At 34.2% G+C, this 25,716-nt stretch overlaps 8 protein-coding genes across 8 annotated transcripts; 3 read left to right on the top strand and 5 right to left on the bottom strand.

Moving 5' to 3' along the window:
• Window positions 1-420: 420 nt before the first annotated feature.
• DFA_06102 (uncharacterized protein) lies at window positions 421-1,880 on the bottom strand (the record flags this gene model as incomplete). The annotated part of the gene is made up of 3 exons (XM_004361758.1): window positions 421-768; window positions 833-1,063; window positions 1,140-1,880. 3 exons carry the CDS (start codon window positions 1,878-1,880, stop codon window positions 421-423), a joined length of 1,320 nt encoding a protein of 439 aa, XP_004361815.1.
• Window positions 1,881-2,075: 195 nt separating this feature from the next.
• dcd3B (alkaline dihydroceramidase) lies at window positions 2,076-3,154 on the bottom strand (the record flags this gene model as incomplete). The annotated part of the gene is made up of 2 exons (XM_004361757.1): window positions 2,076-2,977; window positions 3,100-3,154. 2 exons carry the CDS (start codon window positions 3,152-3,154, stop codon window positions 2,076-2,078), a joined length of 957 nt encoding a protein of 318 aa, XP_004361814.1.
• Window positions 3,155-5,033: 1,879 nt separating this feature from the next.
• On the bottom strand, window positions 5,034-7,250 carry DFA_06100 (putative protein serine/threonine kinase; the record flags this gene model as incomplete). Its single annotated transcript, XM_004361756.1, has 4 exons — window positions 5,034-5,489; window positions 5,559-5,882; window positions 5,959-7,008; window positions 7,086-7,250. The coding sequence occupies 4 exons, from the start codon at window positions 7,248-7,250 to the stop codon at window positions 5,034-5,036; spliced, it is 1,995 nt and encodes a 664-aa protein (XP_004361813.1).
• Window positions 7,251-8,742: 1,492 nt separating this feature from the next.
• Window positions 8,743-10,947, bottom strand: DFA_06099 (putative protein serine/threonine kinase; the record flags this gene model as incomplete). Its single annotated transcript, XM_004361755.1, has 4 exons — window positions 8,743-9,231; window positions 9,322-9,657; window positions 9,728-10,672; window positions 10,777-10,947. The coding sequence occupies 4 exons, from the start codon at window positions 10,945-10,947 to the stop codon at window positions 8,743-8,745; spliced, it is 1,941 nt and encodes a 646-aa protein (XP_004361812.1).
• Window positions 10,948-11,018: 71 nt separating this feature from the next.
• Window positions 11,019-15,199, top strand: DFA_06098 (uncharacterized protein; the record flags this gene model as incomplete). Its single annotated transcript, XM_004361754.1, has 5 exons — window positions 11,019-11,027; window positions 11,948-12,142; window positions 12,226-12,584; window positions 12,696-12,994; window positions 14,193-15,199. The coding sequence occupies 5 exons, from the start codon at window positions 11,019-11,021 to the stop codon at window positions 15,197-15,199; spliced, it is 1,869 nt and encodes a 622-aa protein (XP_004361811.1).
• An 888-nt stretch (window positions 15,200-16,087) lies between these two features.
• On the top strand, window positions 16,088-20,796 carry cmfA (conditioned medium factor; the record flags this gene model as incomplete). The annotated part of the gene is made up of 5 exons (XM_004361753.1): window positions 16,088-16,571; window positions 16,688-17,760; window positions 17,830-17,953; window positions 18,679-18,774; window positions 18,869-20,796. 5 exons carry the CDS (start codon window positions 16,088-16,090, stop codon window positions 20,794-20,796), a joined length of 3,705 nt encoding a protein of 1,234 aa, XP_004361810.1.
• Window positions 20,797-21,263: 467 nt separating this feature from the next.
• DFA_06096 (putative protein serine/threonine kinase) lies at window positions 21,264-24,097 on the bottom strand (the record flags this gene model as incomplete). The annotated part of the gene is made up of 4 exons (XM_004361752.1): window positions 21,264-21,366; window positions 21,447-22,130; window positions 22,201-23,949; window positions 24,054-24,097. The coding sequence occupies 4 exons, from the start codon at window positions 24,095-24,097 to the stop codon at window positions 21,264-21,266; spliced, it is 2,580 nt and encodes an 859-aa protein (XP_004361809.1).
• A 638-nt stretch (window positions 24,098-24,735) lies between these two features.
• utp11 (U3 snoRNP protein) lies at window positions 24,736-25,628 on the top strand (the record flags this gene model as incomplete). The annotated part of the gene is made up of 3 exons (XM_004361751.1): window positions 24,736-24,776; window positions 25,026-25,137; window positions 25,212-25,628. 3 exons carry the CDS (start codon window positions 24,736-24,738, stop codon window positions 25,626-25,628), a joined length of 570 nt encoding a protein of 189 aa, XP_004361808.1.
• Between the last annotated feature and the right edge of the window lie 88 nt (window positions 25,629-25,716).

The following is a 25,716-nucleotide window of genomic DNA, read 5'->3' as shown; positions in this document are numbered from 1 at the left end:
TGTTTGTTGTTGTATTTATATTATTATATATTATTTATATTATTAAAATAGTTTAATGTTAATGATTACAATTTTGTGTAAAGTCTATCTCTTGCATTGACAATAACGGCAATTAACACCAAAATAGAGGGGGTCGACATGGCGTTAGCACATCGCCTCTTTGCACAATGCATCGCCACCCGTTGTGTTTTTTTTTCCAACGAAAGGTCGTGACACCCTGGCTCCGCGATATTTTTTGAAATGTTTTAAACGTAATAATCATGATTTTTGACTGCCTTTTTTGGAGACTTGCAATTACAATTCAAAGAACTGTTGGGAGAGCTTTTATTTTTGTCTTGGTGTGACCTTTCATAACTTCCATAGAAGGATAATACGATTGTATGATGTAAGGACGCACATATATATGTTAGGTTAATGGAGCTAGGACCAAGGTTGAAGAGAGATTAACTTTTCACCTAATGGGGTGAGAGGAGGAGGAGAATAATTATCCATCTCTAGCTTTGAGAATGCTTTAGAGACATAGGATGGATGAGCACCACTGAGATACCAATTTAATTGTTTGGCTGCATATGTTTCGTTGACTGACACTTTTGGAAGATGTGCAGAATAAACAACCTCTCGAATACTATTGCCAACATGTCTGGCATCGTTATGGTGAGGTGTACGCCAATCAAAGAATAAAATATCACCTCTTTTAATTGGAATAAATTTCATTTGTCCAATCATTGATCCATATTCTGATTCATCCATATCAAATGCATTTCCTCTCTAATTAAAAAAATAAATATAAATATAAATATTATTGTTGTTTCCAATCCTTATATTGACATACTTTTAATAAAGGTTTATCTATCCAAGATGGTTGTTGTAATTTTGTTGAGTTGAAATGGGAGACACATTTTGTGTGAAATGATGGAAGACACCAAAATCCACCTTCATCAGGGTTGATTGTATCGGTCAATGATATAAAAGCTTGAATAGGTTGCCAAAATCTTAATGGTGATGGTTGCATTTGTCCAGTTTCACCATTTCTAATTTCTCCACTAAATAAATGGTATGGATTCTACAATGATACATTAATATATATTAATACAAACAGATTGGTTGGATGAATGAAATAATATAGAGTTGTTACATACACAATCCATATGAGTACCAGTACCTCTTTGAATTAATTGATCTAATGGTTTTTGAATGGTTTCATGACCGATGGTTGGAATACGGAATGAACATCTATTGACAAACATGTACATGTGGTATGGATTAAAGGAACCGTATTTACATGGCCAAGGGTCAGAGTCTTGTGGTTCGACGTTGAGATTGTCATTTGGTATTCTGCCATCACCAATGGCATAGGTGTGTTGATACAACTGTGAAAAGGAGTCATAGAGCAGTGGAGACTCTCGTAGACGATACATTGCAGTACCATGATAGAAATTGATCATACCTCCAAAACCATTAGACACATGTGCAATCTTTTCATGTTGGTTGTCTAGTTGAATGGCTTCAGTACGTGACCCAATACTACAATTGGACAGATCAATCTCTGCATTCTTTACCAAATAGTCTCTCAATTCTACTTGGTGTTGTGTCAACAACCTATCATTGTCTTGATCGCCAAACAATCCCTTTTTAACCAAATAACCTTGTGATTTGAATTGTTCAATCTCTTCTATTGTCAATGTTCTATGTACCAATTCACTATCATCAATTGATGTATTACTATTATTACCAGCAGTTGAACTAGTAGAACTAGTAGAACAATAGAAGTACTTTCTATTACTATTATTACTAATACTTTGTTGTTGTTGATTGTTGTTGTTGTTGTACAATTTAAATAAATTCTTTACATTGCTTAATCTTTTTACTCCTACAAGCATTGCTGTTAATCAACCTTATCTTATCTTATCTTACAAACATACACACATGCACATACTATTAACAAAATGAAATGAAATTTAATGACTTGGTGAAAATCACATCCCCCAAGTTCAAAAAGTAGTGCTTTGAATTTTTTTTTTTTTGTAATTATTATTATATTATATATATTATTATACGTTTTATTACTTTTTTAATTAATTAGTATTAATATTATTTAGATTATTATTATTATTATTATTATTCTGGTTATTTTGATTATTTAAATTTGGGGAACTTGATTTAATATTGGCAATGATTGAACCAACGCCAAACCAACTCCAAATGATTTGAGTCTTGTAGTTTAATTTTTCGAGATATAGACAAAGATAGAATTGCATCCAGTAAAAGCCAGAGAGACCGGTGAGTACATGCCAGATGGCATGCAACTGAAGACCTGGGATGACGTAGCCGCCGTCCGAGCATAGTTTACGTTCAATCAACCAACTGAAATATGCGGTGACCATGGAAATGGTAGAGTAGAGGAGTAAACGTTTTGGATTGGATTTGAAGAGTGGTTCTTCCACCGTCTTGATGGTTTGTTGAGAGATGGTGATGAGAATGAAAACAAGGGCTCCAAATGATACTTGGAGGATAGTTGGTACGTCACGAATGACAAAGATGGTGCCGGCGACAACACACACGTACAATGATAGTACCCAGGGGAGGAGGTGACGGAAGAGACGGTATTTGGGAGAATCTTGTTTGCTGATGGGACGAATCGTCAATATACAGTAGACAAACAAAGAGACAGAGATGACCATTGGGAACTCATCAAACAGTTGGTGTTTGTAGAGAAGAGTTGCGTGGTAAAAGGCCGATCCGACACCGACCGTCGACAATGCGGCGTACGCCAATAAAGTACGTCCACGAATCTCTAGTGATTTAAGTATTTTGACATGTTGTTGTAATTTGCCACCAAAGGGATAGGTTAAAAGAAAGACACCATACAATGCGAAAAACGATATGGCAAACGATGAAAAGGTATTGTAAAACTCACAAATATATGGTGATATCTGGTAATTATTCTCGCACCAGTCTATTGGAGAATCCGGAATTCCTAAGAGATAGATAGATAGATAGATAGATAGATAGAGATAATAATATTATTAGTAAAGGTAGGTCTAATCTATCGTCGATCGGCATGCATCCGCCGGCTGGATTGTGGTAAAGAATTCATACCCCAATAATAATGTTTATATTTTTCATGTATACTTTGATCCATATCTAATGTCATAATATTTTTGATTTTTGATTATATATATATCTAGGTATAGGTATAGGTATAGGTTTGTTTTGTTTTTTTTTTGATGTCTAAAAAAAAAATATATTTAAATCTATATTTTGAAAGGTAACAAAAAAATGATGATTAGTATAATTTATACATTATAAAACCACACACACGATTAACATATATATTTTGGTAAACTACTACTATTACTACTATTATTATTATTATTATTATTATTATTATTATTATTATTATTATTATTATTATTATTATTATTATTATTATTATTTCACACCATTATTATTATTTTAAATATTATTATTATTTTGTAAAGGTTATATAGTTTGGTAAAAGTTGATTTTACCAAAAAAATTATTATCCTTGTTGGTTTTGTTTTGTTATTTTAGGAGATTATTATTATTATTATTATCTCTGAGAATGTTGTTGTTGTTGTTATTTTATTAATTATCTATCACCACCTTTGATAGATTAAATATCATAAAACTATTCTTTTTCTTTTTTGTTGTTATTGTTCGGTCGTATCACTTTGAGTGAATGAATGAATGAACGATTAAATGATTAAATGATTCAAACAACAAAAATAATCTTATATCTTGAATCAATTGCAATTATTGATTGTATTATTGCGTTGTTATTGTTGTTGTTGTAGTGGTGTTGTGTTATTGTTTTGTTGTGATTATTATTATTGTCGTGTCGGTTGTGTGTTGGTGTTAGGGTTAAATTCGCGAGTAGGATAATTATTTTGTTTGTTTGGTTGGTGTGTCTAAACTAAAACTAGTGTGGTGGTGAAATTTGACTCGGTTTCCACCTACTAGTAGACCTCCTCATTCTTTTATGTGTATATCTACAATGAAATCAATCCAACCAATGGTGGTAGAGGTAGGTGGTTATAAGCTTCTTTATATATATATTTATAGAAACTTGATTTTTGTTTTGTTTTGTATGATGTACTCGTATTAAGTGTATGATGTATAGTAGCAGTAGTAGTAGTAGTTCGCATTCCTTTCATTCGAGTGCGATCTGTGAGCTTCATCATTCTTACCCTTTTTTGAATTAAATATGTTGTTGTTGTTGTAATGTTACTTGTTGTTTTTGTTTCTGGTTGGTTTTATGTATATATACTATTTAAATTAAACAAGAAGTCGTATTATAATTAATTGTTTGTTTGTTTGATAGTAGTTTGTTTGTTTGAATGATAGGTAATAATATAAAAGTACTGATAATGATTTTACTACAAGTTAAAAGTAATAACGTGAATGAATGAATGAATAAAGATATCGAAATGAATAATAATAATAATAATGTAAAGGACGAGGAATTGGTTTTGGGGCCACCTCACCAAGGATCTTCAACCGACTCTAATATTTGTCTTCTTAGTCGACACCTCCTGCTTGATAAAAATTTGGTTTTTTGGAAAGCTCTTTCCTTTTTGGGATAAGTATATTGAACTATCGTTTGGCAGGTCCCTCGGTCTAGTCAATTGACCTACTGAGCCCGAAATATACTGGACCTTAAATTCGATTTTAACTTTCATTCAATATTCGATCTTAGCTTTAAATTTCTATATTTAAATTCTATTGAATTGTTTGTTTGTTTTGAAGATCAAATAAATATTAATATTTATTATTTATTCTTTTTCAAATATTATTAATATTATATTTATAAATACAAATAGGGGTTTATTTAAAATTGTAGTTGATGTGAATAATGTAATGATGATTGATTTGGGGGGGGGGGGGGGGTATTACGCGTATTAATATTTAAGAAAAAAGTAAATATTATTATTATTGTTTGATTATTATTATTAGTATTATTTTTCGTTTTTGTTGTTATTTGTTATTTTTTCGTGTTTGTTATTTTTTTTTTAATCTGAAATAACTCTTGGAGATCTCTTTAAAATATATATAGCTTCGATATGAGATGGTAATGATCCACCTTTAATTTCCTTGTCTACTTCGAAACCGAGTCGTTGGAAAAATGGGAAACTGTCTTTTGAGAAACAAAGTGTCTTGCAGAGATAGCCACTGTGATCGGCCCACTCGAGAACTGGTTCGGCGAGATAGGTACCAACACCATTTCCTCTGTATTGGTCATCGGTTCCAATGTATGGAAGGAACCAATTCTTGTCACCATTCTCCTTTGAAATCAAATCGTTGATTGCTCCCATTGTCTGACCTGCCATCCTACATTTAGAAATGCCAACTTTGGTGACAAACTTTAATTTACCAACCAATATATCAGCCTTTTTGATTTCCTTTTTCTGGTCTGGTGTATGCCATATACAAACACTTTGTAATTTATGATCTTTACCATAGTATCCCTAAAAATAAAACAAAGATAAGAATAAATAAGTTTATCTATAAAGAGTTGTTTTAATGTATGTACATACCCAAATTTGACCTCTTCTCTTTAAGAAAACCTTTAATGTAAATTTCATAAATTCAGAGATAATATCCTTTGAATCTGGATCTTCGGGTGGGAATAATTTAATAAATCTTGGATCATTTGAAAGAGCTCTTCCCAAAACTTCAGATGCTTCCTTGACATCTCCCTTACCCAATTGTTTTCTAATTCCATTGAAATTGGTTGTAAGTTTCTTGCTTGACAATTTCTGAGTTCCATTTAATTTATCAATGATTGATTCAATCGATGGTCTAAGTGTACTATTTCCATCCAACATTTTTAATACTAATGGTCCTAAATGTTGATGTTGCTATAAAAAAGAACAGACATATTAATAAATGATTTTGGGGTTGAATTATGATTATGATTTCTTTTGACTTGCATACAGGTGGAAAATCAGAAAGGAATTTCATTTTATCAAATTTATCTTGTAATATTTCTTCACCAAAGTATCTTCTATTTTGAACCAATAGTTTGAGTGTAATGAGTTCATAGAATACACAACCAAGTGAAAATATATCGGCTGATCTATCGTATGATTTACCATTCAATACTTCTGGTGCTGAATAGATGTATGTTCCAACTCTTCCTTCATTTTTGGTGGTACTGCTTGCTTTGGTTGCCAAACCAAAATCACCAATTTTGAGGGTATCATTTGCACCGATAAATACATTCTCACTCTTGATATCCCGATGAATTAAATGTTCACGATGTAATGATTGTACAGCCAAACAAAGTTGTGTTAACCAATCGATCAATATCGATTTATCAATATAGACAGTATCTGAAATGGGTGCGAGTGATATACTAGATAGAGATGATGATCTTGATGATGTGGTTTCCTCGCTACTATTATTATTATTATTTGGAACGGTCAGAGTTGGTTTACTGGATTCTTTGGGTAGTGGTGATGGAGAACATGGTTTCTTTTCTTTGACCTTTTGAATCAACTCTTTGGCATGAGATACTATGAATCGTTGATCTTCAGAGATACGTTGTGAAAGGAGACTCATTTGAAATGAGAGCTGTGCTTCAAGTTTGGCTGGTGGTGGTGGGGTTGTTGATTGACTACTATTATTATTGTTGTTGATAATGACAACTGGTGGTTGTGGTGGTTTAATATCTTCAGTTGCACTTCCAACACTACTAATACTACCAGAGGTAAGTGTATTGTCAATAGTGTCGGCTGTGAATGAGGTGGCAGATGAAGTGGATGTGGTAGATGAATTCGAGTCGAGATGTAATGATGTTTCCAATGTTTTATCCAGGCCTCCATGAACGGCAGTAAATTCAAATAAAAAGTCCAACAAATCACCCTTTGAACAAAACTCTGTGATGATACACAGATAAATATGGTCATCACCAGGTACAGTTCTAAGGAATACTTCTTCAAATGCAATAATATTTTCATTTTTAATACTTGCCAAAGAGTATGCCTAAAAAATTAATGAGAATAAATTAATTAACTTGGACCCAATCATTAATATATATATTGTTGGGAGTGTGTTCTTACCTCTTTTAAACCAGCATTGGCTTCATATATATTTTCAAATATTCTTTGTTTACAAACATATTTTTGACCATCCTTTTCCATTAATATGGCCTTTCCTTCACCTCCAGCTCTCAATTCTTTGATTAGCTTATAATTTGATAAAGGGTCAACTGGTAAGGTATCCATGATTCACTATCTATTTCTATTTCTATTTCTATATATTTAAATCATAATGATTGATTAGTATTTGTATTTAAATGGACTTGGTGATGGTGGCCAAATATATCCAAAAGTGCAATTGATCCAACCGAATCAAGATGATGATTAAAAATCATCCAATAAATGTTAAAATCATCCCAATAATAAATGACAACAATATGATGGCGATAATGAATAATGTCACTAAATTCATGATAACAATCTTGGATGGGATCGATATTATACTATATAAATAGATTGACCATCTATGGTGGGATGAGGAGAGATGCTGAGTGGGGATAATATTATCGATTGACGGGTGTGTATATACACAGCTAACAATGAATGAATGGGTGAGTAGGTGAGTAGGTGAAAAAGGGGGTTTGATATGTGTTTACGATATGCGTATTTCTTGATTATATATCGCTTCTATTTGTTGTGTTACTGTTACCGTTGCACTGTTCTGTCGATATAATAATAATAAATAATACAATGACATTCTTGTTAAGATAAAAATAAACATCAAACTAGTTTGTATATACTGTGTGTGTGTGTGTGTCGGTTAGCTAAAGACAACAACTATATGCTGGCCCAAGAATAGAATAGAATTTGTCATCGTAGAGTATGTAGGTAGTAGTAGTAGTAATAGTAGTAGTAGTGAGTGGCAATAAGAGTGTAGCAAGCAAGCTAGCTAGCTATTGTCGTAGTGTGGTGGAATCATTATGTTATCATTGAGTTTTAAATACTACTTTGAAAAGAAACATCATGTTGTTGCGTTGTTGTAGTTATTGTTGTGTGTTGTGTTATGTTGTTCTTAAATGCAGAACAATGATAATAATCAATCAATATATATATATATATATAAATATAAATAATAATATTACACTTATTGTTGTTGTTCTTCACGGAGTTTCTACAGTTTGTACAAAGAGCAACCAATCTCTCTTTTTGTTATTAATACTACACTTCACTAGGTTATTTGTTTCTCTCTCTCTCTCTTATTGATACACAACTTGTCAACTTTTAGTTCTACTACTTGTTGACCCTTTAAATTAAATTGTTATTAATATATTTAATAGTATCAATTTGAAGTGTTATGATGATGTAGCGTTCAAGGAAATATGCGTCATAGTTCTACCATAAAAAGTTCGTTTTTTTTGAATGCTGTGTGAATGAGGTGGTTACCAAAAAGTGTTTTGTTGAACAACAGTGGTGAAACAGAGTGTTTCGTATTCGTGTCAAAATATCTTAAAAATATTATTATATAAATATACAAAAAAAAAAAAAGTGATATTTGTTTTACTTTAAAAATAAATAAATAAATAAATAAGGGGATGTCTACTTTATTTGGAGGGTGGAATTGAATATAATCTATTATTATATATAAACAACAACAACAACAACAATAACAACAACAACAACAACAAATAATTGATTGACCATTTTAAGTTTTCCAAAATATTTTGATTAATTAATTAAGTTAATTAATATTAATTAATTCACTAAGATCAGATGTCGATAATGATAATCTTGGAGGTCTCTTTAAAATATAAACTACTTCTACGTGAGATGGTAATATACCACCACGTATTTCCTTGTCAACTTCGAAACCGAGTCGTTGGAAAAATGGGAAACTGTCTTTTGATAGACAAAGTGTCTTTGCAAGATAGCCACTATGATCGGCCCATTCAAGAACTGATTCCACTACATAGGTACCAACACCATTTCCTCTATACTGTTCGTCTGTTCCAATGTATGGAAGGAACCAATTCTTGTCACCATTTTCATTGGTCATAATTTCATTGATAGCCTTTAAAGTTTGACCTGCCATCCTACAACGAGCCAACCCAACCTTGGTGACAAACTTTAATTTACCAATCCATAAATCTGCAGTTCTAATATTCTTTTTAACATCTGGTGTATGCCATATACTAACACTTTGTAATTTATTATCTTTACCATAATATCCCTAAAATAATTAAAAATTAAAAATTAATTAAATAATTAAATAAATAAAAAGAAATATGAATATTGATTGATTAATTGATTGATATCATACCCAAATTTGGCCTCTTCTTTTAATAAATATTTTTAAAGTAAATTTCATAAACTCGGTTCTGATATTTGTAGATTCTGGGTCATCGGGAGCAAACAAAGTTGAAAATCTTAAATCATATGCAAGAGCTCTTCCCAAAACTTCAGATGCTTCTTTAATGTCACCTTTACCCAATTGTTTTCTTATGCCTGTCAGTTTTCGTTTGGGTGTGAATACAAGACTCTTGTTTGACATGTTTTGAGTTCCATTTAATTTATTCAAAATTGATTCAATCGATGGTCTCAATGCACTATTTCCATCCAACATTTTTAATACCAACGGTCCTAAATATTGATATTGCTACAAAAATATAAATAAAAAGAAATGTATTAATTAAAATAGTTTGTTGTTTCATTTGAGTTTGACATACAGAAGGAAAATCAGAAAGGAATTTCATTTTATCAAATTTATCTTGTAATATTTCTTCACCAAAGTAAAGTCTATTTTGAACCAATAGTTTGAGTGTCAACACTTCATAAAATACACAACCAAGTGAGAATATATCGGCAGATCTATCGTATGATTTACCATTCAATACTTCTGGTGCTGAATAATTGTATGTTCCAACCTTTCCATGATTTTTGGTGGTTGCACCAGACTTTGTTGCCAAACCAAAATCACCAATTTTGAGGGTATCATTTGCACCTATAAATACATTCTCACTCTTGATATCCCGATGAATTAAATGTTCACGATGTAATGATTGCATTGCTAAACATAGTTGTGTTAACCATTCAATTGCAATGGCTTTTGGAATGTAACCTGGATCTGCAAGTGGAGGGAATGGTGATGCTGCCATCCATGATGATTTTGGTGAACTCACACTATTTGTACTATTATTACTATTATTATTATTTGATTGAATTGATAATGATGACATTGATTGATTCATTGATCTAGTTTCTTTTAATTTAAAGCTGTTGCTGAATTCAAGAGTGGATGATATTTCGATTTTAGAGGTTGATGTTGTCGATGTAGATGTGGATTGAATAGGTACATCGTCTCCACTGTCTTTGCCAGTATAGCTACCCATACTACCAGTAGAAATAGAGTGTTCGATACCTTCACTCAAAGAGTACATTGACGATGAGGTGGTGGTGGATGTGGAAGTAGAAGACAACGACGACGACGACGAGGAGTCACCAAGATTTCCATTTGATTTTATAAAGTCAAATAAGTAATCCAACAAATCACCCTTTGAACAAAACTCTGTGATGATACACAGATAAATCTGGTCATCACCTGGAACAGTTCTAAGGAATACTTCTTCAAAACCAATAATATTTTCATGTTTAATACTTGCCAAAGAGTATGCCTAAAAAATAAAATGAATGAATTAATTAATGATTAATTAACTTTTACCTCTTTGATCATATTATTTTGAATCATAAATCTAATTAATATCTATATATATCTTACCTCTTTTAAACCAGCATTGGCTTCAAAAATATTTTCAAATATTCTTTGTTTACAAACATATTTTTGACCATCCTTTTCCATTAATATTGCTCTTCCCTCTCCTCCACTTCTCAAATGTGCCACCAATTTATAACCTGACAAAAGGTCATTTGAATGAACTACTGTATCCATTTTCTATTTATTTCTATTCCTTCTAATTATAATTATTGAATGATTATAGAGAGGTAATGATGATGATGTAGATGGGTAAGGTAATAAATATAATTAATAAATTGGTTTGTTTTTTTGCAATCATCAATCAATAGTTAAATAAAGGCACGCACTATTAATGGACATTCACCATCATCGTGATCAACCCAACGATGTACATGACATGTGTTTAGCAATACTGCTGTGTCAGTGTCAGTGTGATAAGAGATGTTTGACTGTCATGGTTGGTATTGGTGAGATTGGATAGGTGTGTGTCTTGGGAGAGGGGTGAAACGATGGTAAAAAAAGTTACGGGCAATCAATCAATCGGTCAATAGATCACACATACAGTTCGTTTTTTGATAGGAGGGTTAATTGGATGATTGCCTTTTGCGATTAAACATCTCGACCAAGATCGTGCTAAATAATAATATTTTTATAAAAGATAAATTATAAAGATGAATAAGAGAGGGAGAGGAAGATGAAGATGAAGATGAATGTTTGATTCATCAATTGCAATAGGGGACTGTCCTTTCAAAAAACTAAAAAAAAAAACAAAAAGATTAAGAAAATTGTTTTGTTTTGTTATCTTGCAGACGTCAGCAAGATAACTTTAAAAGATATTAAGGGCTCGTGGTGGGGTTTCGTTCGATCGATTTCCAATTACCTTCCTTTTAAAAAAAGTTAACAACATGATGAGATGATGGTGTTTAGTAGAAATAAATCAGGAGAAAGAAAAATAAGTAAATAAATAAATAATATTATATAAATAAACTGGAAACAGGAGAAGAGAAAAGTATAAACCATTATTAGTTAACAAATTAACAAACAAATAAATAAATATTTGTGACATACTTCAAAAAAACCTTGATTCCTCGAACCTTAATTTCCTTGATTTTTATTAAATTACCCACCCAGCTCACAGCTCTTGAGGTGGATGGGTTCATGATATATATTTCATTCGTTAATCATTGTATTGTAGATGTTTAAAAGATCAATATCTATTATTTCATCATCATTATCATCATCATCAACACTCAAGAGATCATATTCATCATTTAAAATGTCAACAACAACAGAGTCAAGCACCCCAAACACGACTACCACTACTATCACCATCAGAGGTAAACCAGTTACTGTATCAGTTGTACCATCATTTGAAGTACCTGTTGAAACTGTATGTTGATATTGATATAGATCTAATCTACTCTCAAATAGTATTATATTTGCTAATCGATCAATCTATCTAATCTAATGTAGGCAAGAGATGCACCAAACTTTGTAAAATGGGTAAAAAGAGTTGAAGCAGAAGAACAATTATTGGTAAAGAATGTATTGTTTCAATCTGTAGATATGTTTGGCAAGAATGTAGGTTTCCTCAAGTTCAAAGCAGAGGTTGTAGCTCTACCAGAAAACAGACCAGTCCCAGGCATTGTCTTTTGTCGTGGTGGATCAGTTGCTATTCTTGTCATCCTCAAGTCAAAAGAAAGCAACAAAGAGTACAGTTTATTAACTGTCCAAACTCGTGTTCCTGTTGGAAAGTTTAGCTATAGTGAAATTCCTGCCGGTATGTTGGATGGTTCCGGTCACTTTGTTGGTGTTGCTGCCAAGGAAATGAAGTATGGTTTAAAATATATATATATATATAACCCCCTTTCTCTCTCTCTCTCTCTCACAAGACACACACATAAAACTAACACACTATCTCTGTTTTAACCAACTAAAAATAGGGAAGAGACAGGACTTGAAGTAAGTGAAGAAAAGTTGATTGATTTGACACAATTGGCATATGGCAATGAAGTTGAAGGAATGTACCCCAGTCCAGGTGGATGTGATGAGTTTATCAGATTATTCTTGTTTAGAGAGACACTTGAACAAGCCAAGATCGATGAGTTAAAGAACAAGCTCACTGGATGTCTCTCGGAGAATGAATCGATCACTCTCAACGTCGTACCATTGGAAGATCTATGGAAGACCAGTCCAGATGGAAAAACTCTTTCAGCCTTATACTTGTATGAAAAGTTAAAGAGTGAAAATAAATTGTAAAAGTATAAAATAGTGAGAGCAGAGAGTGGAAGATCCGTGGATCATCCATCCCAGAAATGAACATGAACCAAAACAACATATAGTATAGTAATATGGTATGGTATATACCCTCTATTTCAATTTTTTTGAATGACGCAATAGATTAGATTCCAACAATCATCAATCAGCAAACAACAACAACAACAACAACAATTGATATATCAACAAACAATAGATTATAGTATAGATAACACTCTGTGATTGCTCGATCATACAACCATGTATCATAAACCCAACCCCAACCCCCCCAACCACCATTGTTGGTAGCTATCTTTTTTTGGTGTTTTTTGTTGTTGTGGCAAATCAATATGGTGGAAAACAACGCATTGTGCAATTGATGTTTCTGTTGTCAAACACATCTTCCACACCTCTTAAAGTGAAGAATGCATCCTATCCTATATGCTTTATACCATCACCACCACTCTTTCTGAACCACCCATCAACCACATCCATCCATCACCATGCAATTATTTCACTTTGGGTGTGGCTGAATTTTTTAAAGATTGGAAACGTGTACACTGAGAATTCTCATTTGTTGAGATGGGTTGTTCCTCTTCCTACCTACTTCCTCACTATATAGAGTAGTTAGATGAATATATACATCACCGCGATCAGAAAAATGCTTGGCTTGTACTGCCATCCCTCCAAACCACAACCCCTCATCATCATCATCCTCAACCCCAAACTTGGCAAGCAACAAAATATTTAATCATATTCTTTAAAACATGCTTGTTTAATAGGGTGGAGACCATAAGATTTGACCATATATTATATCCTACTTAGTAGTATCCGACAACAACAACAGCACCATTATTCATTGTGTGCGAACTTGTTTGCAGAAGTTGAACCCTTTTTTTGGGGATAGGAAGGAGGGAACTTAAATTGGTGCGATATCCATATCCTATCCATATTCATATCCAACAAGTAAAGTTTGGTGCGATTTGTTGGCGATCACGATTCATTCTTTGATAGTCCAATATAAATATTAGGATCGATTTAAAAAACAATTCATTCTAAACTATTTTCAAATCATTATTACAAATAATATTCTATTCTTTGATCCCATCCCTCCTCCTTGTTTGGGAAAATGTATAATACTATTTTATCTTTTATTCTATTATTATTATTATTATTATTGACAGTTGGTTATTCCAATGGTCAACCAAATTATCCAAATGTTGCCAACTCTTATCTTGGAGTGGGTGATACTGGAATCTCTCATTATCCATCATACTTGGGTTTAAAGATGCATATCCGATGCTATGCCAATGTTACACCAGCCAATGCTGCTGGTCCCATTGTCTTGTTTGACGCTGGTCTACCATTCTTTTCAACTGCATGGGTGTCTATTATTCCAGGTGTTTTACAAAACATGGTCTCTTGGAATATTAGTAGAGCTTGCTTTATGGATCGTTATGGGTACGGGTTCTCCGACCCCTCCATATTCCCTATCCTTACCCAAGACTATGTCATTCGTCTTCGCGGGTCTCTCCAAGCAGCCAACCTTGTCGGAAAATACATCTTGGTTGGATGGTCTTGGGGCTCTATTTTCTGTCAAGTCTACTCACTCACATTTCCCAAAGATGTGGTTGGTATAATGACAATAGACGGCACTGATTCAAGATGGGGACTCATTCCAGCCAATCAACAAGCAATCATTGGATACACAAATACCTACAGTAACTTTCAAGATGAACTATCAGAGGGTACCCTAGGACCAATTGCTAATGCAGGAGGTATCGACATATCCTATGGATTCTTCCCAAATATATCGATCAATTCTGGATACACTCAATGTACGATTGAAGCATCTCAAAAGATATGGTTGACCAATAAATACCTAAGAACAGCGATTCAAGAGTTTAATATCATGGTTGTATCGAGTGCACTACTCAATTTTACCTATGCCATCAAACCAGCCAAACCACTCAAAGATCTTCCCTATGTCAATATTTACCAAGACAATGGTGGAGCTGATTGGACAAGTCGTCAAATATTCATGGCCTCTCTATCAACCAACTCGATTGCCATCGCAACACCCTCATCACACTTTTTCCCATTCACAAATCCCAGTTCCATTATTTCCTCTCTCTCACTTCTTGCCTCTAAAATTGCTACTAATCCTGGTATCCAATGGAGAAATCAATAATTGATAATAGATAGAATAGATAGATAGATAGGTAGATTAATCCTATCAAAACAACAAATTTAAATTATCAATTCAAAACAAAAATGTAAATAATAAATAAAATACAACCTCGAGGCTCAATACAGACCGATATATATACTTTTTCTTTTTGTATTTTTTGTTAGCAAAAGGACATATTCAAATGTTGGCCGAAGGGGAGATTGACATGACCTGAATGGTTCAGGTCATGTCCAAGCCCCAATAGGACAAATTTGATTCTTCAATCCTCCTCTGATTTTTTTTAAATAAATTAAATGCTTGGGTGAGAGAGTGTTGAACATCATCATTATTTTGATCAAAGAGAGGTGTTAGCACTGCACTTTCATAATAGTAATAAGTTTATTATTATTATCATCTATGAATCATCATCATCATTACCATCATCATCACAACTATCATTACCATTTAATCAATAACATAGTTAACTTGTCGACAAGAGAGAGAGAGTTTGAACAAATAATTATTTTTAAAGATTTAATTTAACAACACGAATCATTTAATTTCTACAAACCATCCACCATCCTTCCCGTCCACCATCAATTGATTTATTTATATCACACCCACAACTAATCACCACTCTATTTCGTCATCATCATCATCATCAGTCCATCCATCCTCAATTCAATCATTCTTCTTAAAGTTTAAACTTATTGAGAAAAAGTGAACATACAACAACAACAACAACAAACTAACAGACAGACAGACAGACAGACGACATAACGTACAGAAGAGTCAAAGAGAAAGGAGAGAAGAGAGAGTAGTGTGTATATCGACATACACCAACAAACAAACAAACAACAAATAACAAACAATATATATACTTTTTGATATATATAATACGTTGAAAAAATGGATATACATAAGAGGAGATCAGGAACAACAGCATCATCTCCATCATCTCAATCAGAGTCTATAGTAGATGATCCTATTACCAAACCACCACCACCACCACAAGAGAATAGAACAGATTCACCATTCAATGCATTAGAGATATTCAAATACTTGATGTTTATAGTGATTGCCTTGGGTATATTATGGTCGTACCCAGTATTTTTAAAGAAGCATATACAGAATAGTCCACTCGAGACAGTGTCCATCTTGAATGGCATGAAGCAGATATCACATTGGACAAAGAACCAACAAACATGTAGCGGCCGGGTCATTGCCGTCGGCTACAACACCAATCTCGACCTCATCGTCAACGCTATTGACGTCCTCGAACAACTTGGATTCGAACAATCAGCTATCGCTGCATCTGCCGCCTCTTCAGCTTCAGCCTCTGATATAATCATAACAGAGGATGATTTATTAAATACTTTTATTTATTATTTTCGTATGTGTAAAAAGAAAGAGAAAGAAAAGAGAGGGAGAGAGAAAGAGACAAGATGAAAAAGTATTAATTCATTTATGTTTATGTTGTTTATGTTTATATATGTTTTTATTTTGTAGAACATGGAAGTGCAGCCGAAAGATTTGTACAAGATAAAGTATTATTTAAAAAGATATTAGACAGTGCTTTGGCATTGGACAAGAAGATATTCCACACGGGCGGTAACGCAGGTATTATGGCCAATCGATTGGCGTTGGAGGGATGCCACGTTGTTTTGGGTGGTATTGTAGGCAAAACGTTAAAGTCGTTGTTGAATAGCACCGTAGAGGTGATTGAATACGCACGTGACGACATGGAGTATGACGAGGTTCATTTGATCATGGAGTATGCCCGAAACTCTAGTTTTGGTCCGATTGTTACCCCGCGTGCCAACCGATTTATCATCTCCAACGACAATACAAATGGAAACATGATGACACTCGAATCGTTCCACCAACACCTCGGCAAGGGAGAAAAGACACCCGAGCTCATTGTCCTCTCTGGCCTACACCTACTATCAGAAGAGAACATTGGTCAACGTTTGGACGCCATGATGTCCTATATGGCCAAGATACCCTATTCACCGTTGCCACGTGACTTGATTTCCAACAAAAATATTCCAATCCATTTGGAGTTGGCGTCCATGTCGAGTGCTATAGCCACCAAGCTTCTTGCAACCAATGTCGTCCCTTTTATTGACAGTATTGGATTAAACGAGCAAGAACTCGGGTTCATCTACGTGTCGACGGGTGGTAAAAAGTTTAGATTGGAAGAGTTTAAAGACCCGACACCACAAGTTGCCGTAGAAGCCATCCTCCACATCTTTAACCTTGCGTCCAAGGTCAATGCTAAAAAGGCTGGTGGTGCCTCAACCGACGCTGCTGGCGGCGGTCTTCCCATGATGGAAGCAGGCGAAATGATGGTGGGAAAGACACGTCAACTCACTAGAATCCATTTCCACTACCTCACCTATCATATTGTTGCCGTTAGACAATCGAGCGCATGGTCTTCTGAACGTTCTAAAATGGCTGTTTCAGCATCCTCCCTCGAAGCTTCCAATCAAGCTTGTGGTTTCCAAGACATTGAAAGAAAATTACCTCTAACTTTTGAAGTTGATTATAGATTTACTCCAGGTGCTAAAATTAAAATCAAGGTAAAAACAAAACACAAAACAATTATTTTATATTTAATATTAATATTTTATTTTTTATTTATTTTTTAGATTGATGAAACATATCCAGTATCAACATGGAAAGATGATGGAATTATAATTAATATTGCACCTGTACTTGTTTGTAAACACCCAACCAAAACAGTAGGATTAGGTGATTCAATCTCAACTATTGGTTTGTTGTATAATACTATCACACTATAATATTCAAAAAATGATAGACAAAAGATTGAATAATAAATAAATACAGTCAGTGAATAATAATAATAAAAATAATAGTAATAATAATTAAAACTAAAAATTTGTGACTCATGATGTAGCTACATTGACTAAATATAATGTTAATGTTATTAGTCGTTTTAAGTAAGTTTATTTTTATAATAGGAATATAAATCTTTTTTATTAGTATTTTGAAATTTCAATCAAGAAACAATTTTCAAAAACAGATACAAAAAGAACAGATAATTCCAACACCTATTACAATTTCAATGTTCATCATGATGATTCAACGATATCTCTGAAAAGCCATTGGAGTTCCCCAAACTCCGTCAGTATCCCACTTCCCGAAATGAATGAATTTTACAGTGAAAAGTTTTTTTTGTAAAATTTGTGATTGGGGGCAACAACACAAGCCTCACCTTATAAAATCAAATGATCGCAGCACAACGATTGGTGAAACCTTTAAATTGATCAGTTTTGTAATCAACTGTTGTTTTAAAGTTTATTTCTCTATTTATATCTTTTCATTTCGAAAAAAGAAGAAGAAGAAGAACATCAAGTTATTATATATTTTAAAAGAATAATAGTAGTTGATTGTCGATTCATTGCATTGTAACACCCACACAATGTTTAATTACAAGTTATTTGCATCACTACTTGTGCTTGCTTGTACATTGTCAGCATGTATCAATGCTGCTCTCGTACCAAAGAATTTATCTGGTCCACCATCTGAATTCTCTTCATTTGTTTTACCAGATCCAAAATTGGTTGCTCAAAGTATGATCAAACGAGTCGAGTCGAGTCGAGTCGAGTTAGTGTTAACAATGATCAAATGTTTTATATAACACATTCATTTATTTAATCTATTTAGGTTCAAATAGTGCACTTTTGGCAGTAACATTTTCAGCAAGTAAAACTACTGCAGGATCATTGGTATGGTCAACCACTATCCCAGTCGATACTGAAAGCGACTTTTCAGTCAATGTAATCAGTCAGGTGGCATCGTCGATTCAAGTACAAGCCATCCCACCAAGCAAAGAGACACACTTTGGCGTCGTCTCTCATCACAACAGAGCCATTCTTTCAAATGGAACATTTGGCATTGACGGAAACACCATCCCATCCGTCTCTTTTACCTACCCCAAGGCTGCCGTTGGCCTTTGGACCATCCAAATGTCGGCCCCAGCCTCGTTGTTGAACGATGCTGCTTTCAAGAGCCGTTTTGATGCCGGTCAACCACAAGCATTCTTGTTGGCCAGCAACCCAAGCGAGTACATCATCTACACCTACTTGTCGAGCTACAATGGTTTGTTTGTCGGCGACAAGGTTCCAGTCCTCGCCATGTTGACTTCTGCCCAAGAAGTCCTACCCAAGCACGCTCGTCCAGCCGGCTACCTCCCAACTCCAATCAAGTCAACTGGTGCCGTCGCCGCCGTAGCCACCATGGTTGTCACCTCGCCAAACGGACAGTCCTCATCGGTTGTCATGGTTGACGATGGTCTCCATGCCGACGGTGTCGCCAACGACGGTATCTATGGTGCCTTTGTCGAAGCCGACCAAGTTGGAAACTACCAAACCACCGTACAATTCCAAGGTAACGCTCCAAACGGAGAAGCCCTCTATCGTACATCCCAACACATCATCCCAATCACATCTGAGTTTTTGACACTCACCGGCAAGGCCATTGCCACTCAGCAAAATGACAGTCTCAGCTTCTTTGTCGAGGTTGAAGCCGCTTCGGCCGACATCCCCAATGTTCGTGTCTACTCTGAGGTCTGGGGTGTTGACAGCACCGGTGCTGACGTTGCTGTTGCCTGGGTCGGAGGTATCACCAGTCTCCAAAAGTACCAAAACCTCAATGTCTTGAGTGCCGTCCTCGACAACCGTTGGATCGCTGCCGCCAACGCCACCGCTCCATTCACCCTCAAGAACATCATTGTCTCGGACGTCAACACCTTTGTCCCAGTGTTCAACACCACCGAGTCCTACGTCGCCAAGATGTCGACCAAGTACCATGACGTCCGTCTCGACCACTACGACCCACCCCTCCACGTCATCACCAAGCAAATGCGTGACGGAAAGATGCCAGCCGATTTGGCCGAACGTTATGGCAAGCTCAAGAGCTCAGCCACTGGAAACGGTAAGCTCCTCCTTGTCCACGGCTACTGCGCCCAAGGAAACCCATTCACCATTGGCGACTTTGAAAATGCCGTTGCCTTTGAAGACCCCGACCAAAACCGTCCCAACGATGAGTTTGCCCAAATGGTTGGTGACTTTGGTGCCCAATACACCGATGGTTTCTCGATTGTCGGTCACTCGCAAGGTGGTCTTGTCGCCCTCCACCTCGCCACCTTTTACCACAGCGGTCTCGATCTCTCCCAAGCCCTCCCAGGCCGTGTCATCCAATCGGTCGGCTCCCCATACCAAGGTACCGGTCTTGCCGGCACCCTCGCCTCGATTGGTGACTCTCTTGGCATTGGTTGCTCTGCCAACAATGATTTGACCCACGATGGCGCTGCCTTGTGGCTCAACTCTGTGCCAACCGACAAGCGTTCGTTGGTCTACTACACCACCACCCAATACAAGACTGGTGGTCTCGTCAACTACTGTAACTTGGCTGCCAACTCTGTTTTGAAATGGCCAAATGATGGTGTCACTGATGCCGAGCACTCTGAACTCCCAGGTGCCACCTATGTCAATCACATCAAGGGATGGTGCCATACCGTCGACATGAAGTCACCACCACAATGCCAAAACTCTGACAACAACAAGTTAATGTCTTCCGAATCAGTTTGGTAATATTAATTTAATATCGTACCCAACTCAACTCAACCCAACCAATCATTTTCCAATCATCATGGGCTTCTCGACAAACAAATAATGTTTGAGAAATAACCCATCAATCAATCTCGACCATTTGTAATTGTAATCGTCAACAAACAAAAAACATACTTGATTTAATTTAATTAATTAAATATTCAACATATATGTTATCTCTTATTATTTATTCCCTCCATCATACATCCCGACTCCATCTACCCCTACCCAAAATTATTAATCTGTTTATTTTATAATAAACCGAGGTGATCCCGACATATCCTTCTTTTTTTTTTCAAATTATTTAGATATAGTTTTAAAATAGTACTATGGATTAATGGAAATCACAAGTCCAAAATCCAGCCATTTTATTGTACAAGTTGAGAGATATTTAGTATTACATAAATTATTTTTATACACCCAGAGAGAGATTATTTGTTATTATTATATTATTGATCAAGAATATTTGGTAATTTTAAATGACCAATACCATTATTAAATAAAGGAGTTTGAATTGGTGATAAAGGTGGTGGGAATGCATAAATTGAATACCTAAAATAAAATATTAAATTGATATTAATACAACCTTCCTTTCCTTTGAATATTCAATAATATGTTGTTTGATTTCGTACCTTTGACTTTTTAATATAGCATCACCAGTTTGTTTAAAATATCTTTGAGAATTGTAACGACGTAGATGACGATGGAATTGAGGACCAATTCTTGGAGAGTCAGTTTCAGTTGTTGGTTCTACCTTGATCCATTCGTGATCAAGAATTTGTTGTATGGTAAGTCTTTTTGAAGGGTCTGGTTCTAGCATTTTGATGACTAGATCCTTTGCCAGAGGAGATATGGTTGACCAAACCTCTTGATCAAATTTAATTTCTGCACGCATAATCAATGCCATGACAGCTATCGAGTTTTTAGCTTGGAATGGTGGATGACCACATAAGAGAATGTACAAGATGACACCTATTGCCCAAATATCGACTGGGAATGAATAACCAAGTCTCTTTATCATCTCTGGTGCTTGGAAATCTGGTGTTCCACAAACATCTACCAATGGTTCGTTGTTGTAATAGGCTGCCAAACCAAAATCGATAATCTTTAAAGTCGAAAAATCACTATGGTCTCTAAATAGAATGTTTTCCGGCTTCAAATCTCGATGAACCACATTTTGTTGATGCAAGAAATCAATGGCATGTACAATTTGTTTAATAATCTTTCTCGCCGAATCTTCTGTATAATTTACACTACTTTGGTCTTGTTTACTTGAATTATTTTCAATATTATATAATAATTCTCCACCATTTAATCTAAAGAGAATAGAAAAAAAAGAAATATTAATATTAATACTATAGTTCCTCTTCTTTTTCTATTTCTTACAATTCCATAACAATATAATAATTATTTTCAGTTTCAAAATGATCATGTAATTGAATGATATTTGGATGTTTGAGACTCTTTAAAATATTGACTTCAGTGGTTACATCCAAGTCTGTATGTGAAGCAATCATTTGTACAAGTGATTTATCGATAACTTTGATTGCAAATCGTTTAGAGTCGTGATCTTTGTGACTACATAGATGAACATTACTAAATGTTCCACTTCCAATCTTTTCCAATAAAACATAGTTTTGAATCTCTTTGAGGTAGTTTAATTCGATTGAACTACGTTGTGAGCTACATGGTGATGGCATCGATGGTTCCAATGGTGGGAAGAGTGAAGATAGCTTTCGACCAAGTAAAGAGGATCGTGACAATGGAGACAATGTATTCAACGTTGGATCGTGTTGTTGTGGCGGTGACATTGGATCCATCGATAGTTTAGGTTTAAAGTTTTTGGGTGGTAAAGGAGGTGGTTTCTTGTTTGGTGGTGGTGGTGAAATATAAACACTATTGGCTTCCTCAAAATATTCTTCTTGGTTTTGTTGTTGATATTGTTCTTCTTGATCTTGATATTCGTAACAATATTGATAATTATTATTTTCTGAATTATAATTATAGTCGTTTTGATGATGATGATAATATTCCTCTTCTTTAAATTCACCAGATAATGATGATGATGATGGTTCAAGTCCTAGGTTATCGTTGACGTTGATTACCTCTTCTTCTTCTTCAATAAAATGATTATTTGTTTCAACTGTTGGAATAAATTTGGTAGGAGATGGTTGTTTCTTTTCCTCTTGTTTTAGTTCTTCCTTTACTGTTGGTAATCCTCCTCCCTCTTCTTCTTCTTTTGAAACCTTTAAGTTATTGGTTGGTTTCTCTTTTTCTTTTTCCTTTTCTTTATCCTTTTTTCCTCTTAAAGTGATAGACTTGAATAATGCAGTACTTGATTTTGATTTTGTTCCTTTGATCTTTTTGGTTGATTTTGATTTGTTGTTATCCTCTTCCATACAACTACTTAAAGTGGTATTGTTATTGTTGTTGTTGTTATAAATATTTAATGATCTGGAACGAGTACGATTGAAATGTTGATTAGACAACGACGAGGACGATGACTCTTTTCCAAGTGCAATATCAACCGATGAATAACTTGTTCCAGCTGACAGTCCCGACGATATCGATAACGAAGAGTCAAATGTCAGATTACAAGTAGAAGAAGATGCACTATTTGTTATGGAATTCAAACTAGTGTTGTTGGTATTGTTGCCTATACTAGTAGCACTACTATTATTGTTATTATAATTTCCAAGATTTATAGTTTTTGATTTCTCTCTTCTATTACTACTCTTTTTAGAATTATTATTAATATGATTGTTGTTATTATTATTATTAGTATTATTAGTAGAGTTGTTATTATTATTATTATTATTATTACTGTTTATATTATTATTTTTATCTGAAGTTGTAAAGTGTTGGTGTTGGTGGGATTGGGATGTTGTTGTTGTGGAGGGGGTTGACTGTGATAATGTATTTTCTGTGGTTGTACTACTACTAGATTTTGAGACACTATTATTATTATTATTATTGCTACCACCACCACCACTACTACTATCAATATTTAAATCATGATTATAGGTTTTATGATGAATAGTATATCTTCTATATTTCTTTGCCTCTTTTGATGAGGTTGAGGAAGACGATATTGATTCGCTATCTTGGTTGATGACTTCATCAAATTTACTGCCACTATAGTTTGTTTGTTTGTTTGGAGGGAGAGGGAGAAGAAGTATTAATAATTGTTTGTTGATCACATCCTTTCTTTTTGTCTATCGATATATATATGTATATACCTTTTATAGTTTGTAGCATAATCTTTAGAATTTTGTGATCCCATTTTTAAATGATCTAAATACTACTATTGTTGTTGTTATCTATCTATCTATCTATCTATCTGGGTCGTGACAAAGAATGACTAGAACAAGATAAGTACACTCGATAATCAATCAATCAATGCACTCTCTTCTTTGCTACCTATTACAACTACGACTACAATAATGTTACACTTCTTTTTTTTTAATCACTCTGGCGACAATAATCAGCCAAATTATTTGAAACTCACGTTCCACCACAAACAAGATCCAAAACGAACAAATATTTAAATAGATAGTTGTGATTAATAAATAAGACGACAATGTTTATTGTTTTGTTGGTGATTGTGTGTCATCCAATCCATATATGTATATTACGAATAAACCCACTCACCACATACATGTACTAAATCATTCATCATCATCCATCCATCACCTCTCTATATATTTATATATATATCTCTCTTTTGAGATAACAGAGTGTTGTGTGTTATTATTAATGTTGTCTTCGTAGTCTACCCATTAATGATACCTCTTTTTGCTTTGACAATTTGTTTTTTGCAATTTTATTTTTATTTTTGAAAACGAACGACAAAACTGTCAATCTATCTATCTATTAAAAAGAGATAAAGATACATACATACAACCTACTTATACATAGAGAATGTCATTAAACATAAAGAACTTACTCCCAAATAGAGTAAAGCAAGAGAGACCTGCTCCATTGGGACACAAAGGTTTCTTGGAGAGAAAGAAAGATTATGTTAAGCGTGCAAAGGATTCAACAAAAAGAGAGACCTCTTAAAGAAGTTAAAGCTCAAGGCTGCTTTAAAGAACCCAGATGAATTCAACTTTAAAATGATAAACTCAAAGATTATAGTATGATAATAAGATAAGATAAGATAGGAATCAAACAACTGAATATTAACTTCTATTTAATCTTTTTTTTTTTAGGTATGGAGTACATTACAAACATAGTGGGAATAGTGCATCGAAAGATCAAATTATAGACGCAAAGACACACGATAGAGCATATTTACAATCAAAAAGAATAGCAGAAGATAAAGTATGTGTTTTGTTTGTCATAATACATTTATCAATCAATCAATTTACTCATCAAATTGTTTTTATTATCTATAGAAAATTGAAAGATTACAATCAGAATTACAATATTTAGATTCAAAATTGAAACAATCAGAAACAGTAATCTTTGTAGATGGTGACAAAGAGGTAAAGAAATTTTCAGCAGTTAAATATTACGATACAATCCCAGAGGCTTTAAAGTCGGGATCATCTGTCATTCCAAAATTATCTAAACTTCGTGAGGGCAAGTTACTCGTAAATCCAGACTCTGCTCCCAAATTAGGAGCAATCGAGGCAATGACAACCACCTCTTACAAGGAATTAAACGCTAGAATCGAAAGAAGAGATGGTTTGAAAAAGGCTGAATCCGATTTGGGTAAACATATTAGACAATTGGCAAACAAGGACCAAAAACCATTAAAGAAATCAAATATCAAATCAAACAAGGATTGGAAGTTGGCAAGAAAGAAATAGATCTAATAATAATAATAATAATATTAAAAAAAATATAATTTATAATTTTTGTATATAACATCAATCAAAAAAAAAGGGAACGCAGTAG

The sequence above is a fragment of the Cavenderia fasciculata genome, assembly GCF_000203815.1.
Source record: "Cavenderia fasciculata unplaced genomic scaffold Scf_Dfasci-G-p-12c09.r1-3, whole genome shotgun sequence".
Classification (NCBI taxonomy): domain Eukaryota; phylum Evosea; class Eumycetozoa; order Acytosteliales; family Cavenderiaceae; genus Cavenderia; species Cavenderia fasciculata.
Note: the sequence above shows the minus strand (reverse complement) of the source record. Positions and strands in the feature narration are given on the sequence as shown.